The sequence below is a fragment of the Coenobita brevimanus genome, chromosome 65 (genome assembly GCF_032717465.1).
Source record: "Coenobita brevimanus isolate Jiangsu-jjx chromosome 65, ASM3271746v2, whole genome shotgun sequence".
Taxonomy (NCBI): Eukaryota; Metazoa; Arthropoda; class Malacostraca; order Decapoda; family Coenobitidae; genus Coenobita; species Coenobita brevimanus.
In genome coordinates, this window is record NC_137018.1 from 35,267,774 (window position 1) to 35,284,849 (window position 17,076).

At 42.4% G+C, this 17,076-nt stretch overlaps 1 protein-coding gene across 1 annotated transcript in view; it reads left to right on the top strand.

Moving 5' to 3' along the window:
- LOC145405060 (coiled-coil domain-containing protein AGAP005037) overlaps positions 1 to 17,076 on the top strand; it is a 1,039,366-nt gene that overhangs the window by 891,116 nt on the left and 131,174 nt on the right. Inside the window, 1 exon segment of the mRNA XM_080276560.1 lies at positions 16,228 to 16,351. Within this exon segment, the coding sequence (XP_080132686.1) occupies positions 16,228 to 16,351 (124 nt within the window).

The following is a 17,076-nucleotide window of genomic DNA, read 5'->3' on the forward strand; positions in this document are numbered from 1 at the left end:
CAAACCTCAAGGGCTTTACATTCTACATCTTCAATACTTTTTTCTTCACCCACACCCCAGTCCTTGTGCATAATGGCCCATGAATTCTCGATTGGGTTTAGATTGCAACCCTTTGAGGGCCAGTCGAGGACTTCCACTTCCTGGTGCTGATTTAACCAGCCTTTTAACACTGTGCACATATGCACAGGACTCCTGTCGTGAACAAGTCTAATAGGATGAGGAAGTGGAATTGCTGTATTTTGCATGGATGGCAATAAAACGTTTTCTAACACGTTAATGCATTTTTGCCCTGTAAATCTTCCATCTATTTTTGTCAATTCTCCAGGTCCACATTCATCCCCCAAATGATAGGTTCACCCACCCAGTTTTGCTCTTCTGTATATTTTTCATCTCATCCTGTGTGTGTACTGGTCTGCAGCATGTTCAAGCCCCTGCTTCCACCGATGTGAAGCATTCTCATCAGTAAATATTACTGTTCAAAAAATGGTTGGCGAGTAGAGGTAGGGGAGAAGATGAGAGAGAGAAGAGAGAGGTATATGTGAGCAGGAGAAGGGAGGTCAAGAGACTGGTGAAGGAGAGTAAGAAGAAAGTGGATGAAGAGTTTGGGAGGAATCTGAGTGTGAAATGGAGGTAGAGTAAGAAATTGTTTTGGAAGGAGGTAAAGAAAGTAAGGCAGTGTGAAAGGGGAAATAATAGGGGAGTGAAAGATAGGAATAATAGATTGTTGGTGGAGAAGAGAGAGAAATTGAGGAGATGGAAGGAGCACTTTGAGGATTTGTTGAATGTAGAGAGTGAGAGCAGTGTGAGTATAAGTGGTTGGGGAATGGCTGGGAGAAGAAGAGATGAGAGGAGGGAGGAAGAGATCAGTAGGGCGGAAGTAGTGGAAGCGATGGAGAAGATTAAGCTGGGAAAGGCCCCAGGAATTGATGGAGTGTGTGGTGAAATGCTTAGGTATGGGGGTGAGATTGTTGTGGAGTGGATATGGAAGTTGTGTAGATTGGCTTGGGAAGAGGGAAGGGTTCCAGAGGACTGGAAATCAGGTATAATTGTTCCTCTGTACAAAGGGAAAGGGGAGAGAGAAGTATGTGGTAACCATAGGGGTATTTGCCTTCTTAGTGTGACTGGTAAAATATATGGTAGAATACTCATTGATAGGGTTAGGCATATGACAGAGGAGCTAGTTGCAGAAGAACAAGGGGGATTTAGGAAGGGAAAAGGGTGTGTAGATCAGATATTTGTTCTAAGATGTTTAGTGGAGAAGTATCTAGAGAAGGGAAGGAAAGTGTATGCTGCCTTCATGGACTTGGAGAAAGCTTATGACAGAATAGATAGGGAAGGTATGTGGAAGGTATTAAGAATATATAGAGTGGAGGGGAAATTGTTGAGTGCTGTGAAGAGTATGTATGAGGGAGCTAGGGCTACGGTGCGAGTGGATGGTGAGCTGAGTGAGTTCTTTGATCTCAATGTGGGACTGAAACAGGGGTGTGTGATGTCTCCATGGCTGTTTAATATATATATGGATGGGGTTGTAAAGGAGGTGCAAGGTAGGGCAGTGGATGTGGGGCTGGCCCTAATGAATGAGGGTGAGATTTGGAAGCTTCCGGTGTTGCTGTTTGCTGATGATACAGTATTGTTGAGTGAAGATGAATGGGAGTTGCAAGGTTTGGTGAATGAATTTGGGACAGTGTGTAGGAGGAGGAAGCTGAAAGTTAATGTAAACAAAAATAAGTTATGGTGTTTGAGAGGAATGAAGTCACAGAGTGTGCAGTGAGGTTGGATGGTGAGGATATGGAGAATGTGAGTGCATTCAAGTACTTGGGTAGTGTGATGAGTAAGGATGGAACTTTGGGGGATGAAGTACGTGAAAGGGTACAGCAGGGAAGGAAGGTTGTTGGTACACTGAAAGCAGTGATGAGAAATAGGGAGGTGAGTATGGAAGTTAAGAAGTCACTGCATGATGGTATTGTGATCCCTACCCTGACGTATGGAAGCGAGGCGTGGACCTTGCAAGAGGGGAAAAAGTCAAGAGTGAGAACAGTGGAAATGAGTTACTTGAGAGGAGCATGTGGAGTGACGTGGAGGGACAGGTTGACGAATGAAGAAGTGAAGGAACGTTGTGGGGTAGATGTGGATGTGGTTGAGAAGATTAGGAGAAATACACTGAGGTGGTTTGGACATGTGGAGAGAATGGAGAATGAAAGACTGACTAAGAGGGTGTATGTAGGTGAGGTGGAGGGAGGGAGAGGGAGGGGTAGACCGAGGATGAGGTGGAGGGATGGAGTTGAGAGGTATATGAGGGAGGGGGGGGTGAGTTGGGGGGAGGGTAGTCAAATGGTGGGTGACAGAGTGACTTGGAGGCGTTTTGTCTGCGGCCACCCTTTGCAGGATTAGGGCATTGGGCTATAGATAGATAGATAGAATAGAAAAAATCTACGTCTGCTTCTTAATACTGTAAAGCACAGTCTAGTCTACACTCATTATTGGCTTGAGAAAGTTTTTATTTCTTGGCCGTCCTGTAACAGTGAATGCCCAGCTCGTGAATGCATCTTCTCATCATCCGCTGATCTCAGGGAAGCTGTAAAGTCCGAGTAACCTGAATTGCTGAACACTTTGACTGCTTGTTTACCACGTCTGCTGTACGGATGACATCGTGATGGTGAGAATCCGAGGTCTTTCACTGCGAGGCTTTTTCTTCACTGAGTCCTCCAGTTGCCACTGACAAATCCATCAATTCACAGACCTGACAGAGCAGCCTGTGAGGAGGGCAATTTCTCTTTACTTTCCCACTTCCCACATCCCGATGATATGGCCATGGAGGGTAATGCTCAGGATCATTTGCACTCTTCCCTTCACCTATCGTATTGCTGTGCCTCTCTACTGTTTCTACAGTGAATACAAAATAATGCAATACAGTAGTCGGTATTGTAGTCTTAGACTATTCATAGTTCATTGTTGATTATATTGCATGATAACACTGGTAAAACCATCTTGCACTGCCGCTCTCTTCTGCATTCAAAACAGCTTCTCTCTGTCTGTCTGTCTGTCTCTCTCTCTCTCTCTCTCTTTCTCTCTCTCTTTCTCTCTCTCTCTCTCTCTTTCTAAAGCACAGTCTAGTCTACTCTCTTTATTGGGTTGAGAGAGTTTTTATTTCCTGGCCATCCTGTAACATTGAATACCCATCTTGTGAATGCATCTTCTCGTCGTCCGCTGATCACAGGGAAGCTGTAAAGTCTGAGTAACCTGAACTGCTGAACACTCTGACTGCTCGTTTACCATGTCTGCTGTATGGACGACGTCATGATGGTGAGAACCCGAGGTCTTTCACTCTGAGGCTTTTTCTTCACTGAGTCCTCCAGTTGCCACTGATGAATCCATCGATTCACAGTCATGACAGAGACACCTGTGAGGAGGGCAATTTCTCTTGATTTTCCCACTTCCCACATTTCGATGATACAGCCACGGAGGGTAATGCTCAGGATCATTTGCACTCTTCCCTTCACCCATCACATTGCCGTGCCTCTCTGATGTTTCTACAGTGCATACAAAATACAGGAAACTCGCACAGAACACGTGGGTTTCTTTCCTACCGTGCCGTGTTAGGTCCGAAATCGCGTATATTTAAACTACTCCATATTTTGCACCCTAGACCCCCCAAATGTGTTGTTTTGCTGTTATCTGTCACTGGTAATCACTAGAAAGCACTTTAAGTGGTTAGAAGGTTTATTTAATGTTATAACTCACAAATACAGTACTCCACAGCAAAACTTCAACACACAAATACTGTACGTAAACACAAGGAAACATTCCGACGCTGATCATAGGTAATCATATAAATCAGGTTAACTGGTACCAGGGCTTTATTTAATGCTTTATCTTTTTTGAGTGCTTTAACTTACAAGTACATACCAGAACAGTACATATTTAACTTAGAAATGCAGTACTGTGGAAAAGCTGTACAGCAAGTCTTTAACGAACAAACAAAAAAGGCAATATTCCGACGCTGATCATGGGTAGTCATATAAATCAGGTTAACTGGTTACAAGGCTTTATTTAATGCTTTAATTGCTTACAAGTACATACCAGAACAGTAAATATTTAACTTACAAATACAGTACTGTAGAAAAGCAGTACAGTAAGAGTTTAACGAACAAACAAAAAAGGCAATATTCTGATGCCGATCATGGGTAATCATATAATTTGGGTTAACTGGTTACAAGGCTTTATTTAATTATTTAACTTTATTTAAGTGCTTACAAGTACAGTACATACGAGAACAGTAAATATTTAACTTACAAATACTGTACAATACTGTGGAAAAAACGAACAAATAAAAAAGGCAATATTCTGACGCCTATCAGGTAAACTGGTTATAAGACATTATTTCTTGCTTTAACGTTATTTAATAGTACTTTAAGTTGCACATAAACTTACCAGAACAGTACAGTACTGTAAATATTTAACTTACAAATACTGTGGTACTGTACTCGGGCCTCTCCTGCGTTAATTTATAGTTTTCATAATGGTTCTTTAATCTTACGTCATATATGTATCCCAGCCCTTACCGTGTATAATTACGAGCGCGTTCGTGAGATCGTGTTCCGTGTGAGTTTCCTGTAATGCAATAGTTGGTATTGTAGTCTTAGACTATTCATAGTTCATTGTTGATTATATTGCATGATAACACTGGTAAAAACCATCTTGCACTGCTGCTCTCATCTACATTCAAAACAGCCTCTCTCTCTCTCTCTCTCTCTCTCTCTTTCTTTTCTACTTTTACATGAAGCTACAGAATATGGTGAATGTTTTTGGCATATTAGGTACAGCCAGGATTCCGAGGGCCTGAATTACGATTGAATGGAAGCGTGCCCCATTGGATTGGGCAGACTTGGGCTGTATGAATCTTGCTACTCCTCACCCTGCTGTAGGGTGGGAATGGAGGTCCGGATGATGATGATGATACAGAGAGCCAGAGAGAGAGAGAGAGAGAGAGAGAGAGAGAGAGAGAGAGATTTGTGCAATGAATAAGGGAAGGTTTGGAAAATGAGTATTTTTTCTGATAATCAAGAGGCTACGAATAAAGCTGGTTAGGCTGTCTCTAGATAATATTTATGCAATGAATTTCATGGTATACATAGTAATGGGAAACTTTCCACTACCACTGATTTTTAGATCACCAGTTGGCTCTCCCTGTATTTTTTATCACATACTCATAGAGCACTGGATCTAAATATAATGTCCATGGACCCTTAGGGGAGGGAGTAAGCAAGTAAGTAGGAAGAGCAAAGATGGGCGGAGAGAGGAAAGAGGTAGGAGGTTGACAGGAAGGGTGAGACTGGGTGGAATGGAGATCAAGATGTAAGAGAAAGGGATGGATATACAAGGGAATACAACAACATAACCAGAGCTATTTATTTTGATTGAAGTTAGTAGAAATCTGGGATATTTCTATAATCTGCTTAATCTCACCACTTCATGATGTCCGTTTCCTCCACCACTGAACCACGGAGGATGATCATTATGAGAGTTCCAGGGCTGACATTCATGTATTCTCACAGTCTCATGGAATACCTGACCATACTCATATTATTGTAAGCCATCAGTATCACAGCCCAGCCCTATCAATGAATCATAGTGGGATCATGATGATACTGGTTACTTATCATCCCATGAATCTGGACACTGAATCACTTCCTCTGACCCCACCCACCTCGCATCGCCCTCCTCCTGAAGCACCATTGTTTGGACCTCAGTTGGTAGAGATTCATGTCATGCCTGGGATCAGGACAGAACTTTTGACCGCCAGTGTACCTTTCGGTACTCTCCCCCAGCCTCCCACCCCCAGTGTTGTTGTTAGAGTTTCGCCTTCTCTCGTATTGTGGCCTTCGGGACAGACCTTAGGCCGTATGGTTAGATGAATATTTATGGGTCTGGCAGTTTTAGGAGACGAAATGGAATGAAAATGTTTGCTAACAAGGAGAAAGTTACTTTCATCCATGTGTTGTTCTGAGTTAGCATTCATTTTCACATTCATCATTCGACTTCTCATTTCCCAACACAATTTGGACTGACTGAGCATATGGCCAAACTGCTCTGTCTGTCTGAAATGTGTTGGGAAGCACAATACAGAATGAAGAATGTGAAACTGAATGTCAAGTCACGAGAACAGATTGGTGGAAGGGTAATTTTTTTTCTGATTAGCAAACATTTTCGTTCTATTTCGTCCCCTAAAACTGCCAGACCCAGAAGTATTTGTCTAACCATATGGCCTAATGTCTCTCCTAAAGGCCACATGATACGAGAGAAGGTAAAACTTTGACAACAATATTGGGGTTGGGGGCAGGGGGAGAATGCTGGGGAGCTATGTAACAACACAAGGGTACACAGCTGAACTTTTGCCATGTTAATACTATTTTTAATACCACTGATGATCTTAATAGAAGTGTTCGCGTGAAGAGGAAAATCTGTCAGACACTGCCAGAAACTATATCTCGTTTTCGTTTCAGGGGGCTAAGGGGGTCTTAGTTAAATTTCAGTGTTATTTTTCTGATCGATAATTACGATATTGGTTAAGCAAATAGCTTTAAAAAATGTAAATCACTCTTACTGATGCTATTTGACCCAAAATATTGCCGATAAAATAGTATATTTGTATATTCTTCCCTAAGAAGATTAGTACAATATTTGCCAAAAAGACGGTTTTTGGACTGTAAGAAGTAAAAAAGGTGTATGAATATTGACATTTGTATATAATCTTACTTGTACAAAAAATGGCACATATGGTTTATCTATAGTTTAATATTTATTAGATTCTAAAATATTAGGCCGTACCAAAGCTTAGTGCTGCCAGATGTACGAAGTAGGCACAGCTGATTAGCAGATCAGCCAGTGAAGACAGACGGCTGTTTCGGTTTCCTCGGAAAACTTGTTTTACCAGAGGCAGCATATATATATTGACATTTTTTTTTAAGTGAATTGAGTTTTATTCTTACTCATAGGGAGTTTAATTTGTTAGTATAAATTATAACCAATTTCTGTTATTGGATAAAGATATACGTATATATTTTTATGCATGCATAAACCAGGCTGCAACCGCTGTGGAATATTTTTTTATAATTACTTTTGTTCATGCTGCATTGACACAATACTGTTTAAAAGAGAAGAAGTAGAATATTTATGTATTTTTACAACAAGTAAGATGCATGAAAAAGGACATTCAACTATTGCCCGACATTTGATTTTTTTTCCATCTGAAAAATTAAAATATTGGTGACATCTTGCATTTCTCCAGGCACGCGAACGCTCCTATTAAACAGTTATATTTCTTTCAATGTTTTATCTGATGGTGGGTATAAGTGGGGGTAATTTATGTGGGGTTAGGTGGTAAGAAGAAATAAAAGTGTGAGTTTTCTTTCTCTGACACTCCACATAACACCCTATGAGCTTCTCAGTCAGCTTCAGGACAACATATGAACTTTCACTGCTGCCAGGTTTGCATCTCTTCCCATGCATGATCTTTATCTTCTCCCGGTCTTTCCAAATCGTTCTGATGATGCTTTCATTCACGCCATGCTTTTTGCCATTTCATTAAACCCGCATGCCATACATGAAGCAGTAGAAGGACCTGAACAATTCATAATCCTCCAATTTTTTTTCTGTATTTTTCTGACTACCTTTTCCTTTTATCATCACATTCCTTAGGCCATACCCATGATTATCTTGACATACTCAAATGTGGTTTTTGTTTCCCAAATTCCCTGCTGGATGCCAGGTTAGGTTAGGTTAGATTAAATTATTAGGTATAGTTAAGCTAGGTTAGGTTACGTTTAGCTAAACACTTTGGTTAGGACAGGCCCTTTCGTTGTAACCCTGATGAGACAAACGAGCTGACAGTGTGGAGTACGGCTAAAAATAACAGGGAAACAAATTTCACATGAAACATTTATTTACCACCCAGAAATAATCAGAAAAATATAACAGTCAGAAAGATGAACTAAGAATGTGGAACTGAATGCTAACCTGCGAGAACATGTCTATCTATCTATCTATCTATGGCGCCCTAATCCCGCAAAGGGTGGCCGCAGACAAAACGCCTCCAAGTCACTCTGTCACCCATCATTTGACTACCCTCCCCCCAACTCACCCCCCCCCTCCCTCATATACCTCTCAACTCCATCCCTCCACCTCATCCTCAGTCTACCCCTCCCTCTCCCTCCCTCCACCTCACCTACATACACCCTCTTAGTCAGTCTTTCATTCTTCATTCTCTCCACATGTCCAAACTACCTCAATGTATTTCTCTTAATCTTCTCAACCACATCCACATCTACCCCACAACGTTCCTTCACTTCTTCATTCGTCAACCTGTCCCTCCACGTCACTCCACATGCTCCTCTCAAGTAACTCATTTCCACTGCTCTCACTCTTGACTTGTTCCCCTCTTGCAAGGTCCACGCCTCGCTTCCATATGTCAGGGTAGGGATCACAATACCATCATGCAGTGACTTCTTAACTTCCATACTCACCTCCCTATTTCTCATCACTGCTTTCAGTGTACCAACAACCTTCCTTCCCTGCTGTACCCTTTCACGTACTTCATCCCCCAAAGTTCCATCCTTAGTCATCACACTACCCAAGTACTTGAATGCACTCACATTCTCCATATCCTCACCATCCAACCTCACTGCACACTCTGTGACTTCATTCCTCTCAAACACCATAACTTATTTTTGTTTACATTAACTTTCAGCTTCCTCCTCCTACACACTGTCCCAAATTCATTCACCAAACCTTGCAACTCCCATTCATCTTCACTCAACAATACTGTATCATCAGCAAACAGCAACACCGGAAGCTTCCAAATCTCACCCTCATTCATTAGGGCCAGCCCCACATCCACTGCCCTACCTTGCACCTCCTTTACAGCCCCATCCATATATATATTAAACAGCCATGGAGACATCACACACCCTTGTTTCAGTCCCACATTGAGATCAAAGAACTCACTCAGCTCACCATCCACTCGCACCGTAGCCCTAGCTCCCTCATACATACTCTTCACAGCACTCAACATTTTCCCCTCCACTCCATATATTCTTAATACCTTCCACATACCTTGCCTATCTATTCTGTCGTAAGCTTTCTCCAAGTCCATGAAGGCAGCATACACTTTCCTTCCCTTCTCTAGATACTTCTCCACTAAACATCTTAGAACAAATATCTGATCTACACACCCTTTTCCCTGCCTAAATCCCCCTTGTTCTTCTGCAACTAGCTCCTCTGTCATATGCCTAACCCTATTAATGAGTATTCTACCATATATTTTACCAGTCACACTAAGAAGGCAAATACCCCTATGGTTACCACATACTTCTCTCTCCCCTTTCCCTTTGTACAGAGGAACAATTATATCTGATTTCCAGTCCTCTGGGACCCTTCCCTCTTCCCAAGCCAATCTACACAACTTCCATATCCACTCCACAACAATCTCACCCCCATACCTAAGCATTTCACCACACACTCCATCAATTCCTGGGGCCTTTCCCAACTTAATTTTCTTCATCGCTTCCACTACTTCCGCCCTACTGATCTCTTCCTCCCTCCTCTCATCTCTTCTTCTCCCAGCCATTCCCCAACCACTTATACTCACACTGCTCTCACTCTCTACATTCAACAAATCCTCAAAGTGCTCCTTCCATCTCCTCAATTTCTCTCTCTCTTCTCCACCAACAATCTGTTATTCCTATCTTTCACTCCCCTATTATTTCCCCATTCACACTGCCTTACTTTCTTTACCTCCTTCCAAAACAATTTCTTACTCTACCTCCATTTCACACTCAGATTCCTCCCAAACTCTTCATCCACTTTCTTCTTACTCTCCTTCACCAGTCTCTTAACCTCCCTTCTCCTGCTCACATATACCCCTCTCTTCTCTCTCTCATCTTCTCCCCTACCTCTACTCGCCAACCATTCACCATATGCCTTCTTCTTTTGTTCCACAGCTCGTTTCACCTCATCATTCAACCATGCTGTCCCTTGGACACCCTTGCATCTCCTCCTCACTCCACAAATCGCCTCACACGCTGCGCCTATCTCTTCCGTGAATGTCTTACATACATCTTCCACCCCTTCCATCTGCTGTAGCTCATACCTTCCCAATCTTTCTTCCACTATGCTCTTATACTCTGTCATTTTCTCACTATCTTGCAATTTCTCCACTCTTCTCACAGGAGCTGGTTCCTCTTGTCTTCCCCTTCGCCTCCTCAACCACTTTCTTTGCATCTTTACCTTGGCCATCACTAAGTGATGGTCCGAGGCTCCATTCCCCCACCCTCTCCACACTCTTGCATCCAACACTTGTCTTCTCATTCGTTCATCCACACACACGTAGTCTATCATTGCATTTCGTTCAACAAGTTCACCATCCATCCTCTTCATTACTCTCCATGTATGCCGGTGGATCATCTTATGACGAAAGTAGGTGTTGGCTATTGCCAACCCCTTACAAGCACAGATGTCCACCAAAGCACTACCATTCCCATCTGCTTCAGCTGGCACACCCCACTGACCAACCACTCCATCCACTCGTACATTCCCAACTTTGCCATTCATGTCTCCAATCAACAGCACTCTTTCGCTCCTCTCAAACTTGTCCATACATGCTTCTACTCTCGCCCAAAACTCATCTTTCACTCTTGCCACTCGATTGCCACTCGATCCTCTGTTGGAGCATACACGTGGATGTATTTTTTTTTTTTTTCTGATTTGCAAACATTTTCATTCAGGTTCATCCCCTAAAACTGCAAAACCTATATGATTGTGGGGTACAGTCAGTGAGGCGTGAGAAAGGATAGCTGTATGCTCAGTTGGTCCGAAATGTGTTGGGAAACACGAATCAGACAAAAAATGTGGAATTGAACACTAACTTACGAGAGGGGTAGCTCGCTTGATTCACACCCTTTACCAGACCTTGGTTTGGAGTATGACAGAAGTTGTCCTGTAGGGTCAAGGGGCCCATTATATCAGAAGTTTGGTATAAATGGGTCTATTAAATGTCTCTGAACTTAAAATCCACCACTAGCTGTGAGTTATTTGTCTCTCCCTAACTTCACCACCACTCCAGTTATTGCACCCAATACCTTATTATTTTTATAAGTCTTAGTGTTAATCTTATAGATTTTCCTAGAAATTTAAGAGCTGATGGTATTTGCCTACTCCCATCTCCTGGAAGCCAAAGTACTAGCACATTGTTTAAATTACATATTTTTCTATTGCTGTTTCATGTGATGCAACCATCTGTCTATCTGTAGTCAGACTCCATAATCCTCGAAGGTTGGCCACAAACAAATTACCTCCACGTGACCCTGTGTGGTTGGTGGGGGGATGCCAATCATCCTCTCATTCAGTGTAGTGGTACAGTACTGTATTCCAGGGTAGCTCTACATTGAATGACAAACCAGATGATTCATGTTAACTAGGAAATCATTTGATACACTGGGTGATAGTCTTATAACCAACCAATTGGTGTTCCCTGCATGTAAACTAGTGGGTTGGTGGAGGGTTAGTGCCTTTCCCCTGAAAACAACCAACTAAAAAGACAAAATGCCTTGAACCAGGACAGACCAACAGGTGACGACTAAGGACAGTACAAAGGACATGTTATGGATTTCAGTGTGGAATGTAAGGAGTGCAAATGATGAGATGAAAGAGAGAGAGATTGTCCAGGTGCTTGAGGGTGCAGAAGTGGACATATGTGGATTGACTAAGAGTAAATGGCAAGGTGAGAGTGTGAGAAAGTGGGAGTATGGATGGGTTATATGTGCAGGAGTAGGTGAGAATGAGAGGGCAAAAGAGGGTGTATGTATTGTGTGCAAGAGCTGGAAGAAGAATATAAGAGAGTATGGATCAGTGGTTCAAGGATTTTGTGGGTAAGATTGAAAGCAGGAATACAAATGTAGGCAGTTGTATGTGTATATGTGCCAACGAAAGCCCATGTGAGCAGAGTGAAGGAAAAGTTCTGGGCAAATGTAGAAGTGTGCATTGAAAAGTATGAGAGGAATGAAAGAGTGTTTTTGATTGAAGGTGTGTGTGGAAAAGTATGGAATGTGGAGGTGGAAAGAGTAGTTGGTGAGTGGGGTGTTCCTTCAGCAGTGGATGACAATGGCAGTACTCTAGTGCACATTTTTGTGGGGAGGGAGTTGGTGATACCCAGTACCCTCTTTAGGCACAAAATGATCCACGGGTATACGTGGTGAGTGGTGAGAACGGTGGGTGATGAACTGAGTGAACGGAAGACAATTATTGATTATATGTGTGTGGTTGAGAGAATGAGAAAGTATGTAATGGATGCAAGAGCATGCAGACGTTGGGAGAGTGGACTTTCCAATCACCACTTGGTGGTGGTGAAAATCAAGGTGCAAATGCGATGGAGGAATAGAAGGAGAGGACAGGAGGAAGTAGTCCATACAAGGAGGGTGAAATGGTTGTAAGAGGATGGAAAAAAAGGCAGAATATACAGTAAAAGCAAAGTGGAGGAGCAGTTGGGTAAATATGATCTGGAGCAGACGGAAGAGGTGGAAGATGTATGCAAGATATTCACAGAGGAAATCTGTGCAGCAGGTGAAGTGGTGTGTAGGGTGAATAGAAGACAAAAGGGGTGCAAAGAACAGCGTGGTGGAATGAAGAGGTGAGACAAACTGTGGTACAAAACAAGAAAGCATGTAGTGAGTGGGTGGAAGCAGAGGCATGGAGGAAGTTGAGAGATGGAAAAGAGCTTTGCATGTAGATAGGAAAAGAGAGGTGAAAAGATTAGTAAGAGAGAGTTTAAGAAGAGAGTAAATGAGGAGTTCGGAAGGAATTTGAGTTTAAAGTGGAGGGAATGCAAGAAGATGTTGTGGAATGAGGTACAGAAAGTTAGACAGGGTGATAAAGAAGTTTGTAGGGGAATGAAAAATAAAAATGGTAGATTACTAATGGAGAAGGGAGAAAAAGTGAGCAGTTGGGGAGAACACTTAAGGACTTGTTAAACATAATGAAAGTAGTGAGTGTATAAGTGGCTGGGGAATGGCTGGGAGGAGGAGGGAAATGAGAAGGGAGGAAGAGATCAGTACAATGGAAGAAGTGAAATTAATGAAGAAAGTCAAAATGGGGTAAGCCCCAGGAATTGATGGAGTGTGTGGTGAAATGCTGAAGCATTGGCAGAGATAGTAGTAGAATGGATATAGAAGATGTTCAGATTGGCCTGGGAGGAAGGTAGAGTCCTGGATGATTGGAAGTCAGGTATAATTATTCCCATGTACAAAGGAAAAAGGGAGAAAGAAGTGTGTGGTAATCACAGTTTAACTGAAAAAGTATATGGTAAGATATTTATTGACAGAGTTAGGGAAGTAACAGAGGAATTAGTTGGAGAAGAACAGGTAGGTTTTAGGCAGGGAAGAGGTTGTGTATGTCAGATATTCATCCTTAGGTCTTTACTGGAAGTTTTTTTAGAGAAGTCACTCTCATCTTAAATGTCAGGACCAACTTGCATAGCCCCAGGCTCCTACGCACCTCATGGATGTTGGATGGATGGATGGAAAGAAGTTCTATGCAGCCTTCATGGATTTGGAGAAAGCATATGACAGTGGATAGACAAAGAATGTGGAAAATATTAAGAATACTGTATGTGGAGTAGATGGAAAGCAGTTGAATGTCGCGAAGAGTATGTATGAAGGTGCTCAAGCTGCAGTGCGTGTGGATGGCGAACTGAGTGAGTTTTTCTGTCTGAATGTTGGATAGAAGCAGGGATGTGTCATGTCTCCGTGGTTGTTCAGTCTGTATATGGATGGGGTTGTATGGGAGCTACAAAGTAGGGCAGTGGATGTTGGAGCTGACCAAATGAGAGATGGCAGTGTTTGGAAGCTTCCTGTTCTCTTGTTTGCAAATGATACTGCATTGTCAAGCAAAGACTAAGGAGAACTGGAAGGCATAGTGAATGAGTTTGGGAGAGTGTGTAAGAAACAGAACCTAAAGATTAATGTAGGGGAAAGTAAAGTTATGGTCTTTGAGAGAAATGAAGTTGCTGAATGCACAGTGCGGTTTGATGATGAGGAAATGGAAAATGTGAGTGCATTTAAGTACTTGAGTAGTGTGATAAGTTAAGATGGAAGTTTGGAGGATGAAGTGCTTGTTATGTATATAACAGGTTGCTGGTTCTTTGAAAGCAGTGATAAGATATAAGTTAGTGAGCATGGAAGTAAAAAAGTCACTGCATGATAGTATAGTATTGTGATACCAACTCTAATGTATTGATGAGAAGCATGGACCTTGTTGGATGGACACAAGTAAAGAGTGGGAGCACTGGAAATAAGTTATTTGAGAGGAGCATGCAGAGTTACATGGAGAGACAGACTGACAAATGAGGAAATGAAGGAGCTCTGTGGTGTGTATGTGGCTGTGATAGTGTTAGGAGGAGTACATTGAGGTAGTTTGGTCATGTGGAGAGGATGGAGAGCGAGACACTAATGAGGAGAGTGTATGTGAGTAAGGTGGAGGGAGGGAAGGGGAAGGTGAGGCCGAGGATGAGATGGAGGGATGGGGTGGAGAGGTATATGAGAGAAGGGTGTGTGAGCTGGGAGGAGTGCAGCAAATTGGCAGGGGACAGGGAGACATGGAGGCAAATTGTTTGTGGCCACCCCTTGCAGGATCAAGTCATCTGGCAATAGATAGATAGATAGACCCTGTCCTCTGCTGCTGGGCAGCCTCTTGTCCATCTCACATCATTCTCATTCATACTGTATACCTCCGCACCCGGTCCTTCCATCTCATCCATGGTCTCCTTCTCCTCTTTCCCCTCTCCATGTCATTCACATACACTCTCCTAGTCAGTTTCATGCTTTTTTGTCTTTCCTTATGGTCCTTTGAGTAATACTGTATAAATCACCTTCACCCACAAAAGTTTGACACTTAGGGAATTGTTTTTTGCTGCAGCCAGAATATCTCATGAAAGTGTGAGAAGCATCCCTCACCTTTACTTAGGCAACCTCTATAGGACATTAGGACTTTGTGGGAATAAACTCTGGCTACTGCCAAACAATTTTAACATAGCTACATAAAGCTTCACAGCATCAAAGGATTAAAAAGCAGTCAGCTTCTAGTGACTCATTCACAGAAATAGAAAATAAAGATTTTACAGTACTCACATAAATAATTTAGAGATGACATGAGGTGGCTATGATACATACTTTAAAAGTTCGCTGGCACCATTTTCCATCTAGTAATCTACTTCTCTCCATCCTGTAATACAGTAGACTTGTTACTTATGTTAGAAGTGTAACTCAGCCAGGTCCACAGACCTACTGTTTTGATTGAATACTTCCCAAGTACTTACTCACAGATTGTAAAAAGCAACAGAAATGTGTAGGAGTGAAAGTCTAGAAGCTCTTTCAGTTTGTAGTGTTGGAGGAAGATGAAGATTGTTTTGCAGCATTTGTGTTCAGAGCAGCCTCGTACTTCCTCCAGCATGAGAGAAGATTGCACGTGGCACCAACTTTTTTCTCAGACTCATGTCCTCAAGAAGATCATGAAACCATGCTTTGGATCTCCTCACCCTGAAAGTACAAGTAGTCCTCTTGATAAATAATGGATGTGTTCCAGAATACACAACCTTATCCATACAGCTGGTAATGTAGACTAGAAAAAATTGGCAAACCAACTTTAAAAGTAGCAATGGAACTTTAATGTGTGCTTTTTTTGTACTTTATTGCCAACTTAATTGCAAAAAAGATATAAAGAAGGTGACTTCCATCATAGAAAATTATAGTAGGCTAATGTGTGGATGACAAGACTTGGGCGCTGTAAGTATCCACTGAAGTCCCCAGTAAGGGATGATCCTCCATCAGCACGCTTGTGATGTTAATATGGGGTCACAGCATGACAGGATATCTGTACCCCTTACTTTCTAGCAGGGTAGAATCTTCATGCAGCATTTTACTATTGATCTCCACTAGCACTACTATAATTATTGTAGTGTTTTTTTTTTTTTTTGGGGGGGGAGACTTTCCTCAAGTAATCTTTTAGAAAGAAAAGAGAAACTCTTATTCAGATAGGTAAAATCTCATGTTATTGTTAGTGGTAGGAAGGTGGGCAAAAATTTTTTTTCATAAGTTGCATCTTCCTGTCCTGTCTGCATTTTTCCTTGTCATCCTGTACACTCTAACACTGCAATGACCTCATACTGTTTATGATCCACAGGCTAGCATCAGTACAGGAGCAACGTGTTCCTCCAGGTGTGCTGCCTGGGGCACTAGTAGCCAATGGTGATCCCAGAGCTCCTTCGCCACCCCCTTCCGAGGACCCCCGAGCCGCTGCAGCCAAGGTATGTGTTGAGCCCCATCCCTTCCCCACCCAGTCCCATCCTGATTCTGTTGATAAAAGTCCTACCGTGGACAAAACCCATTCTGACCATATCCAAACCTTGCTGCGTTCATCAAAATCCCACAGCCACTCTGGTCAGAAACAGGCCCTTCCTGAATCAGCAACCTTTAGTCCCTCCTTGACCAGCAGTCACTCTTCCCACACCTTCCCCCGTCACAGGACCAGCTCTTCCCACTTTCGTCATTCCTTCCATTCTGCCCAACCTTTATCCACTACCTACAACAAAAAAACAGCCATATTCAAGCCAAATCAGCAGACAGTCATTTCCAAACCTGTTCTCACTCCAAAGCCTAACATACTGTCACTTAACTCTAAGCCTGAGAAAAAATCACATGCAGATGATGCCAGTAATTTCTCACTTGTTGAAGAGACTCTTGATTATATTGACTCTACACCTGAGAAAGAGGTCAAGACTGAGTTTGAGAAGGAACTTGTCAATGGTAATCCTGAAGCACCAACACTGAACTCTACACCCAGTCCAACTCTGAAAATATCCATACTTAACGTGAAGCTACAAAATACACATGAATCAAAATCCGCAACAGAGGCTTCTAATAGCAACACTTCTTCAGCTACACCCACTTACTCTACTGGTATATCCACATTTGCCTCCTCCTCTCACACCCAGTCCCTCCAAAAGCTCCCTCTGTCTCGCAAACGAACTCC